Raw genomic sequence first — 23,862 nt, 5'->3', positions numbered from 1 at the left:
GCCCACTACCCACCAGGGCGCGCTTGGGGGGGGGGGGGGGGGTAGGTGCGCCATGGTGCCTAGTGGGCACCTAGGTGGCCTCCTCCAGTATCTCTGTTCTCCAATATTCTTTATATATTCCAAAATAATTCTTCATAAAATTTCAGCTCATTTGGAGATGTACGGAATAGGTATCTCTGACATAGCTTTTTCAGGTCTAGAATTCCAGCTGTCGGTATTCTCCCTCTTTGTATAAACCTTGCATATTATGATAGAAAAGGCATTATAATTACTCCCAGAAGTGTTATATTGAATAAAAACACTATAAATAATAGTAAAAACATGATGCAAAATGGACATATCAGTTGTATGCTCAAGTTATATTGGTTCTTTAGTTGTATGACATTTTTAATTCTAGGCCTTGTCTTCAATATCGCACCAGGGCCTCAAATTCCTAGAGACGACCATGTATGCGTGAAACCTTCGATGATGTTCATGAAACGACATTGTAGAAGGGTGGGTGTTAATTAGCACATACTAATTACCGTCATTAGCAAAAGGGCACGTCCAATCCCGAAGAGTAATGTCCCTTCTCTCTATATATTCATGAAAGGAAGGAAGGATGCCTCTAAACAGGCACCTCTTCTTCCTATCAATTTTAGATGTCTATATACTTGAGAACCAATAGAAACTAGAGTTTCTCATCCATTCACTTAATTTCAATCTCGTTTTGCTCTAATGACGATATACTAGCTTCAAAATTTATATATTTAAATTCTCTACTAGCCCATCCCACTAGCATCATTAGTGGCATGTACTACAAAAAAACACATTATCAACCACTCATTTTTGTATGACAATTTATAGGCTGTGAAATAAAAGTTGTTCAAAATATGAAATAATTTGAGTTTACATATTTTTGAATCTAAAACAGTGCATCTCAAATGCATAATTTTACACATCTTGCCAAAATTTGACTAAGTGTGCCCAACAAAAAACAATTGTGAGCTATTTCTGCACTAATAGCGTGATATAGCATATGATGAGAGCCCACACTAAATTTTTGGTTGAAATCCTTTATTTTGGGGCTATATGTAGCAAATTATTTTCAAAAGGTTAGTTGAATCATAGCACACTATCATGTGTAGCATATGGAGGAGGCCGCTTAAGGATGGCCTTCCCGTAGGGAGACGTGAGCGGATCCATAGTGGTGTATTAACCTGGTGAATATCTATACTCGTGTGTGCTTTCTCACCTCAAAGAAAATACTGGATATCCACTGAATCAAAGTTGGCTTGCTGCAGTTAAACTCCACAACCCCCTTGTTGATACTGGTGCATATATAGTTAGCTCTAATGTAAGTCTTGCTGAGTACATTTGTACTCATGTCTGCTTAATTTATATTTTTGCAGAGGCGACTCCAGTCTCACTTTAGATTTCTACGATGAGATCAACATTGACCGATTAGCTTGGGAATTCCAGACAAAGGTCTGCTTCCTATGGAGGGTCTTGTAGATAGTCAGGCTTCTCAACCTTTTTCTTTTGTAGTTGTCTGTACTCAGACAAGATATGCTTCCATGTGTTGCTTGTATGACTCTGTATGTTGGGTCATGAGACCCATGTTTATAATATCATGTTATGTATGACTCCTCGAAGCCTCTTAAATAAATACTTTGAGTCGTACAGTTATGTTGTGATGCCATGTCGTACGAACACATACTTGCATGTTGTGTGTACACTTGATGTGTATTGCTATGTGTCGGGTCGCGGCAGCTTTGGTATATTTTCTTTGAGTGCCCTACACCAAAACAACTACATTATCCAAAAAAATATGTTTGAACCATTTATCTTCTTTTGTGGAGGATACATTTTTTGGGTGGATTTTATTAAACTACATTTTTTATGAAGGATACATTTAATCATTATTTCGCACCATATGTGGAAGTCATTTTTTCCATCATATTGAAAGCCCGCTTGGTTCCCTTCTTGCTCTGTAGAGAAAACCTACCAAATGCAGAACCATGATGGAATCACATCTCCCATGTTTACCAACACCATAACAAAGTACATTCATGATCCAACATCACAAGTTCCCAGCAAAATGTACCGTACCACCTAGTTAAGCAGCAATCGGCCTGATTCAGCAATAGAACATCACGTCCTTGACGTTATCCCGAGGTGATGGAATGTCACAAGAGGACCAGCAGCTCCTGCGCCGGTGGCGGCTGACTCCTGGGTGCCACTGCCGATGATCGATGTGCTGCCCAAGCCCTTCGACGGCTTGTCGTAATACCATGCGCGGAACATGGCCAGGTGAGCGTAGTAGGCAGGACGAACTGTGAAGAAAGGACTCAAGCATTAGTACCACAGAAGATAATTACATACCGCTTTGCTCTTTTTTACAAAAAAACGTGAGATGAACTTGGAGAAGAAACTCACCAATAGAGGCAGAGCGAATGCATCATTCGTATTTGCATTTACAGGAAAAATACCACATCAGAGTTAGTCTAGCTAGCAAAATAGGAATCAAGATGATAGATGAACCTGAATCGGAAAAAGTGAAAGAGGGAGATGTGCCGAGCTTACGTGTAGCATAGGTTGTTGGTGAGCTATTGCAGCCCATCAGAAGTGAAACGGTTCTCATTGAAGAGGACATGGTATTGAGTTGGTATGCTTGGGCCCTTAAAGTAACATGCGAAATTCTCACAATCAGGCAATGCAACACAAAGTGTATGTCCCAACCTATAGTGAAAGAAATGTGTGCCACTGTACCTGAATCCCAGCATGGCTACATAGGTAGAAATCAAGCTCAGTGGGATGGCATATGTTGGTGTCAACCATGGTTCCTACCAGCATCATCGAGCGAATGGGCACAATCAAACACAATGGCAAATGCATATGCTATTAAACTAGCATGTGTCGTGTATGTATACAGTGCGTGTATTCATGTGTGTGTGTGAGGCACACTTACCAGGAACGATGTTTCCACTTTTCTCAGTCTCTTTTCCATGCACCTCAGAGAAGAGCCTTGTGTGATGCCTTTTCTGGACAACCACAAATGTCACAGGGGGCTGATAATCCTCCTGCAAAGATGCACAAGCCTTTGGCTAGAAAAAAGGAACACTATCAATACACCATAATAGAATTAAAGCAGAATTAGACAGGCAAAGAACATGATGAATTGAAGGCATCACCTTCCCAATGGCATCCAATTCATATATTGGAACTTGGGCGAACTGCCCTTCAGTCACATCATCCCTACATAGAAAAACAAAAGCATCAAAGGCACCGCTGACGATGAACAATAACATCATACTTGGAAGTTGGAAGCACTTACGTGTAGAACATGATCTGTTGGGTTTATGATTGGTCTTCTTAAAGAATGAAAGTAGTAACTCCCTGCAGAAAATGTAACAGTTTTAAAACCCACCGCCACACAAGACAATTTTTTTGAGGTATGAGGCTTGGTGAAATAGCTACAAAATGGTGAGCACAGGTTGCAAGTCTTGTTCGTCGGGTTGACAGAAAATCATGACATCATCATCTGCAAAAAAGAGATTCGATGGGCGTCACATGCCTAGTGGTTAGCCACTAGAGGACGCCGTGGAGGATGGCATGCCGCACCCCAGAATTGAGGGCGTCAATGATAAGGATGAATAGCATGGTCGAGAGGGGGGCGCCCTGCCATTGGCCACATGCGTGCTCTATGAGTGGTGCAGGGATGTCGTTGATGTGCACTGTCATAAGGGAACTTGAGAGGAGTGTGGAGACCCAGGGGCTCCACTTTTTTTCAAAGCCAAGGTGTTGCAAGATCTCAAAGATGTAGGGCCATGACACCCAATCAAACGCCAGCATGATCTTGAGATTGGGGAGGACACACGCGTTCTTGAGGTTATGTAGTTGTCTCATAGTTTGTTGAACCAGCATGAAGTTCTCATGCATGCCGCAACCGGCGATGAACGAGCTTTGGTTGGCAGAAACTATGTATCCAAACCTAGGGGCAATCCATAAGGAGAGAACTTTGGTGAATAGATTCTCTAGGGGATGGATTAGACTAATGGACCAATAGTCAAAATGCGATGATGCATCTGGTATCTTGGGTAGAAAAGTAAACATTGCTTCATTCAGCTTCTGGTAGCCACGTCCATTCATTTGGAATAGCTTATGGAAGCATCACATATGTCGCCTTTGGAAACGTCCCAGAATGCACACAGAAACTCAGAGGTGAACCCATCCGCTCCTCGCGCCTTGCTAGCCGGCAACCGCTTCATCGCATCCCAAATCATAGCTTCAGTGAATGGCACACCAAGGGCAGTGAGGTCAAAAGATGGATGGCCGATTGCATGGATATCAACGGAGAGATCATGATCCTCATGGGATCCTGGGATGGTTGAGAAGTGGTGGGCGGCCACCTGGGCCATGCCAACAGAATCAGAAATGCAATCACCATCCGCCTAAAGGTGGAAGATGTGATTTTTCTACTATCCACGAGTTTCATGGAATTTTAGGAAAAAGGTGCTCATCTTGCCATCGTGAAGCTAGGAAAACCATGTGCACTAGCGTGCGATTGATCGCTTGAGGGACGCCAAGCCAAGATATATGTGCACTTGATTTTTCACCATAGCCATGCTTCTGTGCCCAAGAGAGGGTGCAAGTCTTGAGCAGCATCAAGGTGGGCTATGATCCCGTGAGCAAGAAGCAGCTGCAAGGATATGTCGCCAATAGATCTCGTGCCCTAGATCTGTAGGCAATGAGCAGTGGTCTCGAGCCTTGCATAGTTGTGCCTAAATGGGCCAGGGTTCGGCTCAATGTTGTTCCAGGCATCAGAGACAACCTAGTGGAATCCTTCCATCTTGTTCAAGTACCTCTCAGAGTGGAAACTTGGCCACCCGTGGGCGCGCCATGCACAATCAATCACAAGGGGCGGTGATCCAAGGCAACCAAAGCCAAACACCGAAGGATGCAGTGCGTACCAACACAGAGTGCATAGCATGCGACCATTGTGTACCAGCATCGAACGCTCCTACTCATTGGACCATGTGTGTCTCCGGCCATGGTGGTAGATATCGTGCAGTTCAAGATCCATGGTGAAGTGGCAGAAACGATGCATGATGAGTCGATTCAGTCGGTTATTATTCTTGTCATATGTGGAAAGGATCATGTTGCAATTCCCCTATGATCCAAGGGCCCACATGTAGCATGTTCATATTGCAACTCCGAGAGGAAATCGATCTTTGCTTGGTCTTCCTGGGGTCCGTAGACTCCAATAATGCACCAATGATGGTTTTTGGCAAGGGGATAAACGTAAGCCGTGATGTGGTGAGTACACTAGAAAGAGCGATGGAAGAACGCTGCCAAGCCATGATAATTCCACCTCGGGTACTGTTTGTAGGCAGGAATAAGAAATATTGGAAGAGAAGTCCAAGCGTTCGAGAACAATCTCCAACGATATCAGAAGAAGTTTAGTTTGTAGAAGGCACACAATAAATGGGGATGCATCAAAGATCATGTTGCACATAACAATCCATTTGGCCTGGCTGTTTAGGCCACGCATGTTCCAAAACACTATCTTGAGGTTGCAATCCATGGAAAGATAGGGGCCATGATGCACACCACAATGCGGGCTCAAATCTCTACAATAAATAGGCAGTGGGACTGAGGCAAGGAGATCAACCACGTTCATTGGAACCTGCCAGTTGTAGAAGTCTGCGAATGCCTGGAGAACATTGCCGACCAGTGTACGCTCAAATAACCTATTGTACCGCTCAATGGTCGCATGAGAGACTGGCTCATCATCTTTGAGAATGCCAAGACGTCATAGATTAACATGATTGGCCTCGGCCTTGTAATTGAGCCCATAGTCTTCTTTGGCGATGCGGCCACTCCACCACGACATGAAATTCGGTAGAAGCTCAAGACGCCACCGACAAGCCACATGTGTGAAGGGGATGAGTGCAACTAGGCTTGCATGCCATCAAGAAATGTCTGGAGTTACCCAGGAGAGGATGTGCAACTTTCAATTTTCCATAGTGTTTTTATAAGTAAAGTGTACAAAGCGTATTTATTGTTCTCCAAACTCATCAACATGTTTTCTAACACCCACCCTTCTACAATGTCATTTCAACCACTCATGGCGGTAATTAGTATGTGCTAAACAATAGACATGTGCTAATTTATTCCTAACACCCACCCTTCTACAATGTCGTTTCACGAACATCATCGAAGGTTTCACGTATACATGGCCGTCTCCAGGAATTTGGGGACCAGGTGCGATATGCAAGACAAGGCCTAAAATTTAAAAACTTCATACAACTAAAGAACAAATATAACTTGAGCATATAACCAAACAAGTATTTGAATCCAAGTCAGGTCGACAGACGGGTTGAAGTGCTGAGTGTTGTTGGGGAACATAGTAATAATTCAAAATTTTCCTACGTGTCACCAAGATCAATCTAGGAGATGCTAGAAACGAGAGAGAGAGAGGGAGTGCATCTTCATACCCTTGAAGATCGCTAAGCGAAAGCGTTACAAGAACGCGGTTGATGGAGTCGTACTCGCAGCGATTCAAATCATGGAAGATCCGCGGACGGCGCCTCCGCGTTCAACACACGTACAGCCCGGGGACGTCTCCTCCTTCTTAATCCAGCAAGGGGAGAGGAGAAATTGAGGGAGAACTCCGGCAACACGATGGCATGGTGGTGGAGCTCGTGGTTGACCGGCAGAGCTCCCTATGCTCAACAGAGAAGGAGGACGAGGTGGAAGGGGGAGGGCTGCGCCAGGGGCTGGATGCGGCTGCCCTCCCACCCCCACTATTTATAGGGTGAAGGGGAGAGGGGGCCGGCCCCCCTAGATGCATCTAGAGGGGGCAGCGGCCAAAGGGGGAGACTTGCCCCCCAAGCAGGTGGGAGGCGACCCCGCCCCCTAGGGTTTTCAACCCTAGGCACCTTGGGCCCTTGGGGAGCGCACCAGCCCACTAGGGGGCTGGTTCCCACCCATATTCGGCCCACTTGGTCCTCCGGGGTGGGTGGCCCCACCCGGTGTACCCCTAGACACCTTTCGGTGTAGGCCTGGGCATAAAAACCGACGAACCGAATACCGAACCGATGCCGAAACCGAAAAAACCGAATTTTCGGTTTTTCTTACTGCTACAGGAAAAATTCGGTTTTCACTTTTAATAACCGAATTGTATTCGGTCAGATCAGTTTTATACCGATCACCGAAACAGAAAACCAAACTAATTGTTCGTGTGTGCAAATATCCTAGCGCCCAGCTCGCGTGGACCTTGGCGCGATGTGCGTGGCCGCATGCGTGCGAGTCACTTGCCGGGCCGGCCAAATACGTTCAGCTAATCAGACCCACTATTTTGCAGGATAGAGTTTCTCCCAGCCGTGCTAGTACGCCACTTGCACTTGGATTTGTCCCACCTCGCCTAGCTACACGAGATGAGGCAGTGCGTTCAGCTACTTAAGAAGGCTGGGTGCTAGAGGAAAAATACACGCTGGAAACGTTGCGAGAACAACTCAAGCTCTCACCTCGGTATAAACTGGACCGAACCAAATTTCCCGGTTAACCGAATTTTCGGTTTTCTAATTTTTTATGCTCTTTTCGGTTAGCAATCTGAGAAACCGATTTTCAGAAAAAATGAAACAGTGGAAACCGAACTTTCGGTTTCTACCGAATGCCCAGGCCTATTTCGGTGGCCCTGGTATGATAACCCCGAAACCTTCTGGTGACTGAAGCTGGACTTCCCATATATAAATCTTCACCTCTGGACCATTCCAGAACTCATCATGACGTCCAGGATCTCATCCAGGACTCCGAACAACATTCGGTAACCACATACAATTTCCTATTACAACTCTAGCGTCACCGAACCTTAAGTGTGTAGACCCTACGGGTTTGGGAACCATGCAGACATGACCGGGACATCTCTCCGGCCAATAACCAATAGAGGGATGTGGATACCGGCCCATATTGGCTCCCACATGTTCCACGATGATCTAATCGGATGAACCATGATATCGGGGATTCAAACAATTCTATATAGAATTCCCAAGATTCGATCATCGGTATCCCTATACCTTGTTCAATCTGATTACCGGCAAGTCACTTTACTCGTTCCGTAACACATGATCTCATGGCTATCTCCTTCGACTCGATGAGCTCATTATGATGATGCATTACCGAGTGGGCCCAGAGATACCTCTCCGTCGTACGGAGTGACAAATCCCAGTCTCAATTTGTGCCAACCCAACAGACACTTTCAGAGATACCTGTAGTGCACCTTTATAGTCACCCAGTTACGTTGTGACGTTTGATACACCCAAAGCATTCCTACGGCATCCGAGAGTTGCACAATCTCATGGTCTAAGGAAAGATACTCGACATTAGAAAAGCTCTAGCAAACGAACTACATGATCTTGTGCTATGCTTAGGATTCGGTCTTGTCCATCACATAATTCTCCTAATGATGTGATCCTGTTATCAATGACATCCAATGTCCATGGTCAGGAAACCATAACCATCTATTGATCAACGAGTAAGTCAACTAGAGGCTCACTAGGGACATGTTGTGGTCTATGTATTCACACATGTATTACGGTTTCCGGTAATACAATTATAGCATGAACAATAGACAATTATCATGAACAAGGAAATATAATAACAACCATTTTATTATTGCCTCTAGGGCATATTTCCAGCAGTCTCCCACTTGCACTAGAGTCAATAATCTAGTTACATTGTGATGAATCGAACACCCATAGAATTCTGGTGCTAATCATGTTTTACTCGTGGAAGAGGTTTAGTCAACGGGTCTGCGACATTCAGATCCATATGTACTTTACAAATATCTATTTATCCATCTTGAATATATTCACGAATGGAGTTGAAGCGGCGCTTGATGTGCTTGGTCTTCTTGTGAAACCTGGGCTCCTTGGCAATGGTAATAGCTCCAGTGTTATCACAGAAGAGATTCATTGGGCCCGACGCATTGGGAATCACTCCTAGGTCGATGATAAACTCCTTCATCTAGACTCCTTCCTGCACTACATCCGAAGCAGCTATGTACTCCACTTCAATTGTGGATCCCGCCATGACGCTTTGCTTGCAACTGCACTAGCTCACTGCCCCACCATTCAAAATGTACACGTATCCGGTTTGTGACTTGGAGTCATCCAGATCTGTGTTGAAGCTAGCATCGACGTAACCCTTTAAAACGAGCTCTTTGGCACCTCCATAAACAAGAAACATAACCATTGTCCTTTTCAGGTACTTCAAGATATTGTTGACCGCTGTCCAGTGTTCCATACCAGGATCACTTTGGTACCTCCCTACTAAACTTATGGCAAGGTTCACATCAGGTCTGGTACACAGCATGGCATACATAATAGAGCCTATGGCCGAGGCATAGGGGATGACACTCATCTTTTCTCTTTCTTCTACTGAGGTCGGGCGTTGAGCTGTGCTCAATCTCACACCTTGCAATACAGGCAAGAACCCCTTCTTGGACTGATCCATATTGAACTTCTTCAATATCTTGTCAAGGTATATGCTTTGTGGAAGACCAATGAGGCGTCTCGATCTATCTGTATAGATCTTGATGCCTAATATGTAAGCAGCTTCTCCAAGGTCCTTCATTGAAAAACACTTATTCAAGTAGGCCTTTATGCTTTCCAACAGTTATATATCATTTCCCATCAATAGTATGTCATCCACATATAATATGAGAAAAGCTACAGAGCTCCCACTCACTTTCTTGTAAATACAGGCTTCTCCATAAATCTGTATAAACCCAAATGCTTTGATCATTTCATCAAAGTGAATGTTCCAACTCAGAGATGCTTGCACTAGCCCATAGATGGAGCACTGGAGCTTGCATACCTTGTCAGCATTCTTAGGATCGACAAAACCTTCCGACTGCATCATATACAATTCTTCCTTAAGGAACCCTGTTGGGGATATAACTATTTGAGTAAGCCGGCGAGGAGGGGCCAGGTTATGCAAATAGGACTCATCGTAAAGGAAGCCCAAGACCCAGCGTGAGGATGGCGGTTCATAGAGCTTAAGGCCCATAGAGACAAACCGCCGTAATGGCATGACTTGTAACATAAGGTAGAGGTAACTAGTCACCGAGCCGGACACTGTTTATGAGCCAGCTGGGACTCTGTAGGCTGGAGGGCGTCAACCCGTGTATATAAGGGAACGACCCGCCGGCGGCTTAGGGCAAGAAACGACCAATCGAGAACCGGGCATAGCGTATCTCGCTCCCTGGTCATCGAAACCTCAAGCAATACCAACCCAACTAGACGTAGGCCTTCCTTCACCGCAAGGGGCTGAACTAGTATAAACCTTGCATGTTCTTTGTCCCGATTAACCCCTTTAAGCTTCCTAGTTGCGATGGCTCCACGATTAAGTCCTTGCAATAGGACATCTGCCGTGACAATTCCACGATAATTGGCGCCCACCATGGGGCCAGCGCACGGTGGATTTGAGTTCTTGAAGGGCAGCTTCGAAGGGCTCAAGGGATACGCAGTTGGTCGGATGACCAAGAGTCGTCGCGGCAAGATCTACATCGACGAAGAAGGCTGGGGCCCCGACGCCGGCTCAATTGAGTACGGGTACCGGGTCCCCTTTGGCGGAATTCACATCTTCATTGGCCGGATTGGTGAGCCGGGCCCTGAGCCGGACAGCTGCACCGACCTCGTCGAGACGGCTCAGCGTGCGAAACTCGCCCGAGCTCAACCCGTCGTGAAGCGTGCCTTTGTGGGTTGCATCCACGGAGGTGAACTTTCTGAAGGATCTGAAGGTGATGGTGAGCCGGCCGACCTCTTTGACGGTGATTCGTCCGCCGGCTCAACAGATTCGCTGTATCAAGTTCAAGATGGTGTGCTTGGGGGCTGTTCCGATGGCAGCACTATTCCGGACCCCTTAGAGTCGCCAAACTGGGCAGGAGTCTTCATGGCTGGTACTCAACCTGGCCAAAATTCTACGGCTTCAGCAGCGATAACGTCCGGGTTAGGAGCAGCCGGGGCAGGAGGCCCTGTGCGCTCACCGGCTTAGGTACTGATGGATCTCATGGATAAACTTACGGCCTTGTTAACTGCTATAGTCGTCCCTGCGAACCAATCTGAGCATGAGGCGGAGGTGGCATAGGTTCGCGATGAGATCACCCGGGCCAAGGAAACCTTAGCCGCTGAAGATACTAGATTAACCACAGAGCGGGCAGCTTTGGACGCACGGGCGCAGCAACTTCAGGCAGAGGCCTTTCAACTCACGTTGAGCTTAAACGCATCTAATGAGGTAATGAGGAGGAGACATCAGAAAACTCAGTCCCGTTTACCTCAGATTTATGATCCTCAGAATCTCTTTGCTATGCCCGGGGCCGGTCCAAGTAACCCGCCAGGTGCAAATCAGTTTAGGACATCCGGAGCGGGAGGCCCAGTCCAGCCTCCGGTGACGGCGCCTCTTCATGGCAATATGGCACCGCCCCATCACGTACCGATACCGCAGGGTCACTTCTCCAACCCCATGGAGAACTTAATCGCAACATCAGCACGGTTGGCGGCTCTCCCAGTAGATGGTGATGATCCGACAGCGGTGGAAACCCGGAGGATCAGGGAACTTGTCCAAACAGCCCTGGCACAGCAAGAGACCTACTCCTACAGCCGGGACATGATTCACCCAACTCCTCCGCCTTGGTTAGCTCCGCCTCGTCAAAACCGGAGCCCGAGCTACAGTAGACACATGGAGTTAGAGGCCTTGTCAAGTAGCGCTCAGCGCCGGAACTAGCCCGGCGGGTATAACCCAGTTCAGGATCGGATACATCAGGAGGACGAGCGGGCGGCTCAGCTAGCAGCCCAACAGGACTCACCGGCTTATCCGACGACTTCCGTTGAGGCGGGTATTGCTACTAGAACCGGAGGAGTACCTTGTCTGGTATCGGCTCTACGTAATGTACGTCTGCCCAAGGATTTCAAGGGACCTCGAAAGGTGCCGAATTATACGGCCGATTTACAGCCTGGGGCATGGATTGAAAGTTACGAGATGGCCACGGAGCTGCTGGAGGTTAGTGATGAAGCGATGGCTAAATACTTCACCATGATGTTGGACAGAACAGCCCGTTCTTGGTTAAAGGGTTTGCCACCCAATTCCATTAGTTCATGGGCGGAGCTAAAGGCCCGTTTCATCCAGAACTTCAAGGACACTTGCAAGCAGTCTATGTCGATTGTGGACCTGACAAATTGTAAGCAGGAGGAAGGTGAGTCTACGACTCATTGGGTGCGTCGGGTCAAAGATATAATACATTCATCTGACAAGATGGATGCCGGTTCAGCAGTTCTCATGCTGGAGAAGAATTGCCGCTTTGAGCCTCTAAGACAGAAACTGTGGCGCCTGAAGCGTGATTGCAACGATATGGGGACACTGATGGCGGCTTTAGTCAAGTATGTCGATTCTTATAGTACCAAGGATCCCGCGTCTGATGAGAAAAAGACAGGGAAGGGAAAGAAGAACGGTAAAGGAAAGGGTCAGCGGCATAACCCGGCGGGTCAAGGAGGCAATAAGCGTAAAGCGGATGGTAACCCGGAATTTGTGGACAATGCACAAGGTAACAATCAGAAGCGGAAATGAAAGCCACCCCCTCGGTTTGGCGGGTCAGGTCCGTGTCTTGAGCAACTACTCAATGAGCCCTGCCCGAAACACGGCACCCGGGAACGGCCAGTGACTCATTTATGGAAGGATTGCACAATCATGAAGGCTTTCAAGAATTCTAATACGTTTGATGGCAATCAAGGCCCAGGCAGCGGCTCGGGAGCTGGTGGCTTTCATGGCCCGGGCGGCGGTTCAGGATCCGGTTTTCAGGGAAGCCAGGGTGGTTATAATCAACATTAGTCTGGTCAAGGAGGTCAGCAGCAGTAGCAGTCGGGCTATCAGAGCCATCCAAAACAGCTAAACAGTGGGTAGTATCACGTGTTCACCACAAGTTTGTGTAAACGTGATCAGAAAGTTCATAGGAGGGCGGTGAATTCTGTTGAGCCGGCAGTCCCTCGTTACTTGAGGTGGCCGGAACAGCCTATTGTCTGGAGCAGGGAGGATCACCCTCCCCGGGTTGATAATCCGGGTCAACTGGCCCTGGTAGTGGCACCGCAGGTTGGTGGTTATAAATTTACTAAGGTGCTCATGGATGGAGGTAGCAGCATCAACATCCTCTACTACGAGACCTTTCGGCGCATGGGTTTAACTGACAAGAATTTAAAGACTTCCAACACCGTCTTCCATGGAGTGGTGCCTGGTAAGTCGGCGTATCCTATGGGTAAAATCGAGCTAGAGGTGGCCTTTGGAGACGAGCATGATTCTAGGGCAGAAAAGTTAACTTTTGAAGTGGTTAAAATCAAGAGTCCATATCACGCCTTGTTCGGGCGGCCGGCTTATGCCAAGTTCATGGCGCGGCCATGTTATGTTTATTTACACCTCAAGATGCCGGGTTACAAGGGTACCATCACTGTGCATGGAAGCCGAAAGGTGGCCCTGGAATGCGAGGAAGGCGATGCGGCTTATGCCGAGTCTGTCTGTGCAGCAGAGGAGCTCAAATTTTACCAAGATAACGTTGACCCGGCGGATATGACCTCCCTCAAGAAGCCGACTACGGAGCATGACCCGGCCATGAAGTTTAAATCGGCTGCAGAGACTAAGCTTGTTGATTTTACTCCGGGCGATTCGTCTAAGCAATTCAGCATCAGTGCCAACTTGGATCCTAAATAGGAAAGCACGCTCATCGAGTTCATCCGTGAGAACCGGGACATCTTTGCATGGAAGCCTTCTAACATGCCGGGTGTACCGAGAGGACTCGCTGAGCACACTCTTAATATTGATCCGAAGTATAAGCCGGTCAGGCAGTTTCTGCGGCGATTCAATGAGGAATGATGAAAAGCTATAGGAGAAGAGGTCGCCCGGCTCTTGATGGCTGGGTTCATTGTCGAAGTTTTTCACCCGGAGTGGTTGGCTAACCCGGTGCTCGTGCTCAAGAAAAACGGCACATGGGGGATGTGTGTGGATTACATGGACTTAAATAAGGCTTGTCCGGCTGATCCTTTCGCTCTCCCCCGGATTGATCAAATCATTAATGCTACAGCGGGTTGTGCGCGTTTGAGCTTTTTGGATGCTTACTCTGGTTATCATTAGATCAAGATGGCAGTTAAGGACAGGAGAAGACGGCTTTCATCACTCCGTTTGGAGCCTTATGCTATGTGTCTATGCCTTTTGGGCTCAAGAGTGCCCAGGCGACTTATCAACGGTGTGTACAGAATTGTCTTCACAATCAGATTGGATGCAATGTTCATGCTTATGTGGATGACATAGTGGTGAAATCCAGAGAGGCGGAAACCTTGATATCTGATCTCAGAGAAACCTTTGACAATCTCCGGGTTTACAAAATGATGCTTAACCCGGAGAAGTGTGTATTTGGTGTGCCTGCAGGCAAGCTTTTGGGATTCTTCGTCTCAAACCGGGGCATCGAGGCTAATCCGGAGAAGATTAAGGCAATCACTTCTTTGGCTAAACCGGCATGTATCAATGATGTTCGGTGATTGGCGGGTCGTGTTGCCGCCTTAAGCCGGTTCATAAGCCGGTTAGGTGAGAAGGCCCTACCGCTGTACCAACTGATGAAGAAGGCAGACACCTTTGTCTGGAGTAATGCTGCTAATACTGCTTTTGAGGATTTGAAGAGGCAGTTATCCGAGCCGCCAGTTCTTGCAGCCCCCATTGACAAAGAGCCTTTGCTGTTATATGTGGCTGCTAATTCACGAGCCGTCAGTGTGGCAATTGTGGTAGAGCGCAAGGAGGCTGGTAAGGAACATCCGGTTCAACGGCCGGTTTATTATGTCAGTGAGGTACTCATCGAGTCAAAACAAAGATATCCTCATTGGCAGAAACTTGTTTACGGGGTGTTCATGGCAAGCCGGAAGCTGAAGCAATACTTCCAAGGTCACCCTATCACTGTAGTAAGTTCTGCCCCCTTGGGAGACATTATTCAGAACAGAGAGGCTACAGGACGAGTCGCCAAGTGGGCCATCGAGCTCGGGCCTCATGGTCTGAAGTACGTACCACGCACTGCCATTAAGTCCCAAGCTTTGGTGGATTTCATCAATGACTGGACAGAGCTACAGGCACCTGAGGAGAAGCCCGATAACACTTATTGGACTATTCACTTTGATGGGTCCAGACAGTTGGAAGGCTCGGGGGCTGGAGTCGTGTTAACTTCCCCTCGAGGTGACAAATTTTGTTATGTGCTCCGGCTTATGTTTCCTTGTACTAACAATGCAGCTGAGTACGAGGCCCTACTCCATGGTCTCCGGATGGCCAAAGAGATGAACTTGAGCCGGGTAAGATGCTTGGGAGACTCAGACCTTGTGGCTCAACAGGTGTCAGGCAAGTGGGACTCTAAAGATCCCCTTATGGCGGCTTACCGTCGTGAAGTCGATGTTGTGGCTGGGCATTTCAAGGGTTATGCGGTGGAACACATTGATCGAAGGAAGAATGAGGCGGCTGATGCCTTAAGCCGGCTGGGGTCTCAGCGTAAGCCGGTGCCGCCTAACACCTTTCTTGATGTTTTGCATAATCCTTCTGTTAAGTTACCTACAGAGGAAGATCTGGCAATACCAGACCCGGAGGCACAGCTGGTGGCGGCTCTCCACGTTATCCCGGATTGGACAGTGCCTTATTTGGCTTACATGACCCAGGGAGAGTTGCCTGAAGATGAGACCTTGGCAAGACAAATCGTCCAGCGGTCCAAGTCCATGACAATTGTCAATGGCGAGTTACATCACTGCAGCGTCACTGGAGCATTTCAACATTGTGTATCACCTACAGAGGGTCAGGAGATCCTTCGTGAGATTCATGAAGGCGATTGTGGTCATCACGCCGGCTCAAAATCTCTTGTGGCCAAAGCTTTCCGTCATGGGTTTTATTGGCTGACGGCTCATGCTGATGCAGAAGACCTGGTCAGTAAATGTGACGGATGTCAGAAATTCTCACGACGAGCCCATGTGCCGGCTCAAGAATTAAGGATGATTCCAATTACTTGGCCATTTGCAGTCTGGGGGCTTGATATGGTCGGGCCTTTCAAAAGGTCTAAGGATAAAAAGACGCACGTCTTGGTAGCGGTTGACAAGTTCACAAAATGGGTGGAGGCGGAGCCAGTCAGTAAGTGTGATGCAGCCACGGCGGTCCAGTTTATGAAAAAGGTGATTTTTTGCTTTGGTTTTCCACACAGCATTATAACTGATAATGGCACTAACCTCTCCAAAGGAGCTATGGAAGAGTTCTGTCAACGAGAGCATATCCGGCTTGACGTTTCAGCTATGGCTCACCCTCAATCCAATGGTCAATCAGAACGAGCTAATCAAGAAATCTTGAGGGGTATCAAGCCCCGGCTCTTGGTCCCCTTGCAGCGGACGCCGGGTTGTTGGGTGGAGGAGTTACCTTCTGTACTTTGGAGCATCAATACTACACCTAACAGATCTACGGGTTACACGCCTTTCTTTATGGTGTATGGAGCAGAGGCGGTCCTGCCAAGTGACATCCGTCATGACTCACCCCGTGTGGCGGCTTATGTTGAAGAAGACGATGAAAAAGCTCGGCAAGACGCACTTGACCTGTTAGATGAAGAGCGAGACTTGGCAATAGCCTGCTCGGCAATTTACCAGCAAGACCTGCACTGCTACCACAGCCGCCGGGTTAGGTCCAGAACCTTTCAGGAAGGCGACTTAGTGCTCCGACTCATCCAGGATCAATCTGACATGCACAAGCTATCCCCTCCTTGGGAAGGACCCTTTGTGGTCAGCAAGAATCTGAACAACGGATCATACTACCTTATCGATGTTCGGGAGCACAAAGACTCACGTAAGTCGGAGGAGGAGACCCGTCGGCCGTGGAATATCGCTCATCTTCGGCTTTATTATACTTAAGCCATCGGCTCTAATGTGTATATACTTATACTATGTATATTACAATAAAGCAGGACCTCTGTCCTTTTTTCCACTCCCAAAAAAGGTTTATGTGTTTTTTTGTCAGGTGGTGGAGATAACCAAGGAGAAGCGGATCATATCTGAATCCGGCTTTCCTTTGGTCCGGCTTATGATCATATCTGAATCTAGCCGTGATCACTTGGGGGCTTCCTGTTCAAACATAGGTCGTATTCGAACCAAAGAGAACATAGCTGTCGATACCCACTTGATCGGCATACTGCCAAACCCACTTGGGGGCTTCTTGATCATATTTGAATCATAGCTTAACCCCTTTGGGTCTGACGTGGATCGTATTCGAATCAGCGTCATTAAACAACTCTTATGGTCACTTGGGGGCTTCCTGTTCAAACATAGGTCGTATTCGAACCAAAGAGAACATAGCTGTCGATACCCACTTGATCGGCATCGCCACAGCCACTGGGGGCTAACAGATCGTATCCGAATCTTAGCTTAACCCCTTTGGAACGGTTCACTGATCGTATTCGAATCAGAAACCCTTGAATTTTGTTCATCATATTTTACAAGTATCAACATTGGATATCTTGCGACCCTCTTGAAAATACAATGGAATACATTGTAATCCTCCAGGATTAATATTGGTTACATCAGGTTGTTAAGTACCAGGTGAACTTTTATGTGCCAATTTTCAGGAGTTAAACTTACCCTTAGGGGTTGGCTTATATAAGCCGGAAAAGCAGCCGTAAGCATCACAGGGCAATGCAAGACATTTATGCAAAGGACATAACAGATTCATATAAACTACAAAGTGCATAGTGACGGCGGCTTATGCAAGTATTAAGGGCCATAAGCATGCGCAAAGGCATAGCAAAACTCAAAGTATTTTCTACTCTGTTACAAGACTCCCCGAGTCTGAATGATGCAGCATTGTTTTTCTACAAAGACATAAGCAGGTGGCGCCTGGCAATCTACTCTTGGAGTTGACTTGAAGCTTCCGGGTTATCCTTCTCCGCCTCTCCGCCGGCTGCTTTGTCCTGGAAGGATGATGAGGCCCAGTCAATGCCACTCAAAGCCTCAAACTCAGTTTCATCATCTATTAAACCAGTTGGGTCGACTTCAGGGGCAAAGGTGTGCTTACGGATTGGAGGAATCAAGCTGACATTATCATAATGCGGCGTGGGGATTCTTTGATTCTCCTTGTCATAACCCAGCTGACACTTGGTGAGGTCAGTGTCATTTCCAATTTGAGTAGCCACAGGGCGTATATCCCTCACGCAGGTGGTGAAATCCTTTTCATCAAATGGATTGCCATCCTCCTTTAAACTTGGATACCCAAGAGCGATGTCGGCCGGGTCTAGCTCTGGTAACCAGGCTTTGGCCCGACTCAAAGCGGCTATTGCTCCGGCTCTTGCAGATGCTCGTCTTAACTCTTGGATTCGCTGAGGTAGCACAGCTAGCCGCTTCAGCACATCTTGCAGGAGATAGGGAACATCATTTGATAAAGCCACAACGGCCAGAGCATGTTGTGACCCGGTGTAGAGCTGTTCCACCAGAGTATAAATTGCCTTCAGCTTGATCACCATGTTCTGCTTGAGATTTGTGCTCCTGGAGCCTGCGTTATTAAGCATAAGGTGAGCCGGTGGAAACAACTGAAATGGTCATTGAAGGAGTTTTGCGGTGTTTAAGGTTTAAGTAAGTCACTCACCAAAGATTGATGAGACCATTTGAGATATCTGGCGCTTTAAGCCGGACAGTTCGGTCGTTGCTTCCGCAAGCGATGCCTCTGCTGTCTCGGCCCGGGTCACCAGTGCGGCCTTTTCATCAGCCCAGGTTTTTTCTCCGACTCAAAGTTCTTCTTCAACTTCTCTTGTTCAGAGACACTGAACTCAAACTTGGAGTTGGATTTCTGGATTTCAAGCTCTTGAGCTGCCAGGCGATTCTTCAGTTCAGTAATCTCTGACTCAAAATGATTTATGGTGGCCTGCATTGATGCCGGGTTATAATCAGAATTACTTTAAGATCATATTAAGTCCCAAGCACTTTGCAAGCAAAGGTACTTGACACTTGGGGGCTAATGTATACTGAAGAACTCTCAATTACTACTCCGGTTCATGGAAATTAAGTCCCAAGCACTTTGCAAGCAAAGATGTTTGGCACTTGGGGGCTAATGTGTATCGCAAGTGCTACAACCGGGTTAAATATCCTTTTCCTAAGCCGGATAAGCAGTGCTAGGCAGTTTTCTAAAGTCTACAGCATATTTACTTATAAGCAATAGACTTGGGGGCTGGTACAGTAAGTATGGTTAAAGAAAGCTAGCATAAGTCATACCTCAGATTTTTGCTGTATCTGCTTCACCATGTCAATCTCCAGGTCACGGCTACTATGTACTTTATTGATATAGCCGGAGACGATCTCTCCAATACTCAAATGAGTGTAGTCAGTGACGTCCAGCTTGGCCTTTCGGCGTTCTAACAATTCCTCTTTAGCAGAACACTTGGCAAGTACAGTTGGCTGTGCCGGCTCAACAAACTGAGTCTTGAGAATCTCAACTTCCGGATCATCTACCTTGGTAGGGCTAGGAGCCTCCGGGTTATCAGAATCGTTGAGGGTTTGCTCAGCAGACGGGTCAGAGGAAGATACAGGAACTTCATGAGATGGTTGAGGCGGCGGCTCGTGAGCAGAGGTGTCAGGAGCAGCTGTGCCCAGCTCCGATTCAGTCACAACCGGCTCTTGGGACAGCTTATTCTTTTTTGCCTTTTTGCTGGGTTTTACTTGCACACTGTGGGAAAGGTAGACATGTTAAATACAAAAATATGAGTAAAATAAAGCATAAGGTACAACAAGTTTATATTACCCGGGAGCAGTTTTGAAGGCCGGCATGTTGGACTGCATAGACTCACCGGAGGAAGGTGGAGTATCCTGATATTTGGAGTCAGAGGAATTGAGAGGCTGACGAATGAAACCCGCCAAAGGAAAAAGAAGGTGTAAATCGGAGAAAACCTCAGCCTGGCGCTTCCTGGACACATCAGGTAAGCCGGAGGAGAGTTCCGCGTCTTTGCTGGTCCGGGTCTGCCTCCGGCTCTCATAAATCTGTCGCTTCAAACGAAATTGAGGATCTTGGTAAGCTAAAGGATGTGAAAATCTTACTTTCCGGGTTACTCTTCGGATTTTCAACCTCGGCAAAGGCTCTGAGTCGGAGGAGATTATAGTTACCTCTTCTTCAATGGCTTGGCTGTTGCCTATATCCTCCTGAGAGGAATTAATGTCAATAACATGATGATAAAAGAGTCAGGGGAATTAGGAGTTACCAATTCTTCATCATCATCAGTATCATCCAGTTTCATCATATCTGAGGCGCTGGGTTTCCTCTTTCTTGAAGTTCCAGTCTTAGCGGTTCGTCTTTCGGCTCTTTTTGCTGCTCTGGCGTGTTTGGCAGCCTCATGGTCATACTTGACCTTCCAGAAGCCGCTATTTGCCTATGAATAAGGATAAAGGGTTATGAGTAAAGGTAAGGTATCTTTCCCTACTAATAAAGCACGGAGTGCTTCTGCCCGTACGTCGTCGGTGTTTTTGCGAAAACGCCCCTCTGTTTCTTTGAAATCAACCCGCAGTCCCTGTTTAAGTCACACTTTGAAAAAACGCTTTGTTCTCATAAAAAGGACCCTGCACTTTCTAATATTGAACCCGCGGTCCGCACGCACAGAAAATCAGCTGGTTGAGGGGAGTCAAAATCATGACCTGCTAAATGAGAGAAGGGCTGCAATACTCGGGAGCAGAGAGACGCAAAGACCCAGCTGGTGATAACAGCGAATAAGGAATCAGAAAGTGAGACATCAGCTGCCAATCGAAGCATCAATGCCGCCCGAAGACCTGCGACACTAGCGACGCAGGTGACCTACACAGCAGGGCAGAGAGATGGACGACGGTTCACGAGCAGCTGCGCCCACGCAGCAGACGAACGCAGGTGAGGCAGTAGACGTCGAATCCGGCTGCTCCGGGGTCGATCCGGTGGCGGGGCAGAGGACTCCTCTCCTGGCGCGGTTGGACGAGGCAGGGGGGCCGAGGCAGCTGCGTGGCCCACGCTGCGGACGAACGCAGGTGAGGCAGGCGGCGGCGGATCCGGCTGCTTCCGGGATCCGGCGGCGGCGGACGGATCGAGGCGGAGAGGTTGAGGCGGCGGATCCGGCAGTGGAGGACAGATCAAGACGGAGAGGTGACCCGAGGCGGCGAGCTCCAAGGTGAGGTGCGATGGTGCGGGGTCCCTGAAGAAAACGTGAGAGAGAGAGAGAGATTAGAGGGAGAGAAGAAGAGAAATAGGAGGAGAGGGGCGGCAGCTGGATGGCTTACTTTTAAGATGGCTCGGGGCAGAGGAGTGCCTCTCCCGGCACGGTTGGAGGAGGCAGGGGGATGTTGACAGAGGTTGGAGATGAACTCGTGGAGGAGGGGAAAAGAAACGAGGATAGACTGAAGCCACGAGTGCGTCCATGAGATGAAGATAAGGCCGGCCCAGAAAAAAAGCTGCATAGTGCGTCCACGAGTACGGACGTGTGGCACACATGCAGGGTTCATTTTTTTTGGGAAATGGAAGGTAGATCATGTTCTACCTTATATATTTCAAAAGGCTAAAAGGCGAAGCCTAGAAGCCTGGGACAAAAGGTCACATACAAGAAGCTCATCATGCAGGGCTCATTCGTTCACCAGATCGGTAAACATCTCGAATACGCGGACGTGTAGTACTTTGTTGTCTGAGTCTATGCACACGTTGCCGGATACTATTCTATTTTGGTTGGATTTGGTTCGCTTTATTTCCCTTACGAACTCATATAGCCTATAATATATATAGACAAACTGATAATATATATATATAGGGGTTAAGACACACGAACAACTAAAAACATATAGCTTGCACGTCCAGCGAATATAAATTGTCTTCAAACATTGTTGATCCCAGTTGTGTTTTAAATTTTGGCCGAGAAAAACGGATTTCGGCCGAATTTCGGCCATCTTGGCCTCGGGCGAGATATATCTTTTGACCGAAATTGGTTAAATTTGGCAAATTTTGGTCGAATTTGAGTCAAATTTCAGTCAAAATTTGGTCAAATTTCAGCCAAAATATTTGAAAATGGCCAAAATTCGGCCATCTCGGCCTGGGGCGAAAAAAATCTCGAACCGAAAAATCAAAACGCTGGATAATAATAATGTCATAATAAACCATCAACACCAAAACACGAACGTTTATATGTCATAATAATAATGTCTTTAGTTGATCTTAGTGAAGCTATTGTTCCATGTTACTTTTTTTTCCTCCCGTTGCAACGCACGGGCCTGTTTGCTAGTAACATAATAAAGATAATTGTGGAGGATAATAACTTACTGGAGGGGCTGGGTTCTTCTGGCAAAAAGGTAGTAAGCCGAAAGCGTTACTATTCATTGTGCCCTCTTTCAACAAAGACTGAGTTGTAGCTTACACTACGTCATCTGGTAAGTCGTCAGGACTATGACGCTGAGGGTCATCTTTCTCGCCTGAATAATTACACATTAAGCCGGGGCGGCGGCTTAACGGAATTATTCTCCAAGCAACCCAGACTCAGACCAGGTCAATGCCATCTAAGCCGTTCCCTAAAAGAGCTTTACTCTTCTTGATCTTGGGGGTGAGTGGCAGACGTTCATTAGCAGTCAACTTATCCGGCAGCGGGTGAGTAGGTTCAAGGCGCAATGCACGGAAGCCGGGCAGCGGGTTTTCACCAGCCGGAGAAGTATCTTGGCAGTAGAACCATGTCTGGTTCCAGTCCTTTGGATGACTCGGCAATTCAGCATAAGGGAACAGGCAGTCTCTCCGCCTTTGGATCGATATGCCACCAAGCTCCAGACTGGGCCCGTTGGCCTGCTCATTCTGCCGGTTCAAATAGAACAATTCCCTGAACAAAAGTAGGCTGGGTTCTTCTCCAAGGTAGACCTCACAGAAAATTTGGAAATTGCAGATATTTGACACGTAATTGGGCCCGATGTCTTGAGGTCTTAAGTCAAAGAAGTGCAGAACGTCTCTAAAGAATTTTGAACCGGAAGGAGCAAATCCCCGGCTCATGTGATCGGTAAAAATGATCACCTCCCCTCCCTTGGGTTGAGGTTTCTCTTCAGACGGTTCAGGAGCACGATAAGACATAACATCCTTCTTGGGAAAATGGCCAGACTTTACAAACTCGGACAGTTTGCCCTCTGTAACAATGGATGGGACCCAGTTGCAGGTAACCGGAGGTTTAACAGCTTTGGGTGCCATTGGGTAAATTGAAGCCTACAACAAGATAAAGGAAATTTTTCTGGTTTATTGTAACCCAGAGAATAAACATTATTGGGTTATTTAAGATAGCGGCTTAAGAAGGGGCCTAATGACATACAGGTAACTATGTGATAATGTTTAACAGCTGCAGGTATTAAAGATGATTAAGGTTTTCTTAAGTCGCCAGAGGCAAGCGGTGTTGACAGCCGGTATTATCTTAAACCGGCTACACGGACTACTATGGCTGAAACAGAATCAACAGACGCAGTTTTTGGCTAAGTGTGGAACAAACATGTTTCACAAGTTGCAATCATTATTTTGGATCAAATGATGCTCTGGAAAGGAAAATATTTCTAGACCTAAAACAGTACAGAAAAGTTCATATACTCGCGGAGGGCTTCCAAAACAAGGGAAATGAGATCTGTTCTCATACAGGATAAGCACAAACATTTTCCGCAGCAGTTCTAAGTTGTTTTTATAATCTAAACAATGCATTAGAGGTGAGAACTAATGGAGGTTTGCGTCGGGCGGTGATGAACGATGAGGAACTCAAGACGGTTTCAATGCAGAGCTGAGAAGGGGGAAAAGAGGAACTCACAGATGCGGAAGAACTGCGGAGGGTCA

General features: G+C 47.2%; 1 protein-coding gene across 7 annotated transcripts; it reads right to left on the bottom strand.

Annotated features, from left to right (window-relative positions):
- Window positions 1-1,954: 1,954 nt before the first annotated feature.
- LOC123187952 (uncharacterized) lies at window positions 1,955-21,344 on the bottom strand. Of its 7 annotated transcripts, XM_044599964.1 has the most exons (9): window positions 20,270-21,300; window positions 19,962-20,210; window positions 19,816-19,880; window positions 19,290-19,740; window positions 3,174-3,378; window positions 2,951-3,086; window positions 2,752-2,825; window positions 2,419-2,660; window positions 1,955-2,315 (listed from the first exon to the last, which is right to left on the bottom strand). In XM_044599964.1, exons 1-5 carry the CDS (start codon window positions 20,306-20,308, stop codon window positions 3,355-3,357), a joined length of 828 nt encoding a protein of 275 aa, XP_044455899.1. In that variant the 5' UTR covers window positions 20,309-21,300; the 3' UTR covers window positions 1,955-2,315; window positions 2,419-2,660; window positions 2,752-2,825; window positions 2,951-3,086; window positions 3,174-3,354. The 7 variants fall into 7 exon arrangements, with proteins under 7 accessions (XP_044455899.1, XP_044455894.1, XP_044455897.1 ...); XM_044599963.1 differs by lacking the exons at window positions 1,955-2,315; window positions 2,419-2,660; window positions 2,752-2,825; window positions 2,951-3,086; window positions 3,174-3,378 and adding exons at window positions 17,928-18,573; window positions 18,667-18,942 and having other exon boundaries at window positions 19,962-20,051; window positions 20,175-20,210; window positions 20,270-20,437; window positions 20,519-20,668; XM_044599959.1 differs by lacking the exons at window positions 1,955-2,315; window positions 2,419-2,660; window positions 2,752-2,825; window positions 2,951-3,086; window positions 3,174-3,378 and adding exons at window positions 17,924-18,573; window positions 18,667-18,942; window positions 21,309-21,344 and having other exon boundaries at window positions 20,270-21,223.
- Window positions 21,345-23,862: the final 2,518 nt, after the last annotated feature.

This window comes from Triticum aestivum, chromosome 2A (assembly GCF_018294505.1).
Source record: "Triticum aestivum cultivar Chinese Spring chromosome 2A, IWGSC CS RefSeq v2.1, whole genome shotgun sequence".
In the NCBI taxonomy this organism is placed as follows: Eukaryota; Viridiplantae; Streptophyta; class Magnoliopsida; order Poales; family Poaceae; genus Triticum; species Triticum aestivum.
This window is presented reverse-complemented; position numbering and strand designations above follow the sequence as displayed.

Excerpts from the sequence above, each read along its gene's own strand:
- LOC123187952 (XM_044599959.1), bottom strand. The coding sequence starts at position 20,308 with ATGATGAAACTGGATGATACTGATGATGATGAAGAATTG. Across the intron at positions 19,741-19,815 it reads GCCTTCAAAACTGCTCCCGG|TGTGCAAGTAAAACCCAGCA; the intron begins GTAATATAAACT and ends CCTTTCCCACAG. Across the intron at positions 18,943-19,289 it reads AGATACAGCAAAAATCTGAG|GCCACCATAAATCATTTTGA; the intron begins GTATGACTTATG and ends GCATCAATGCAG.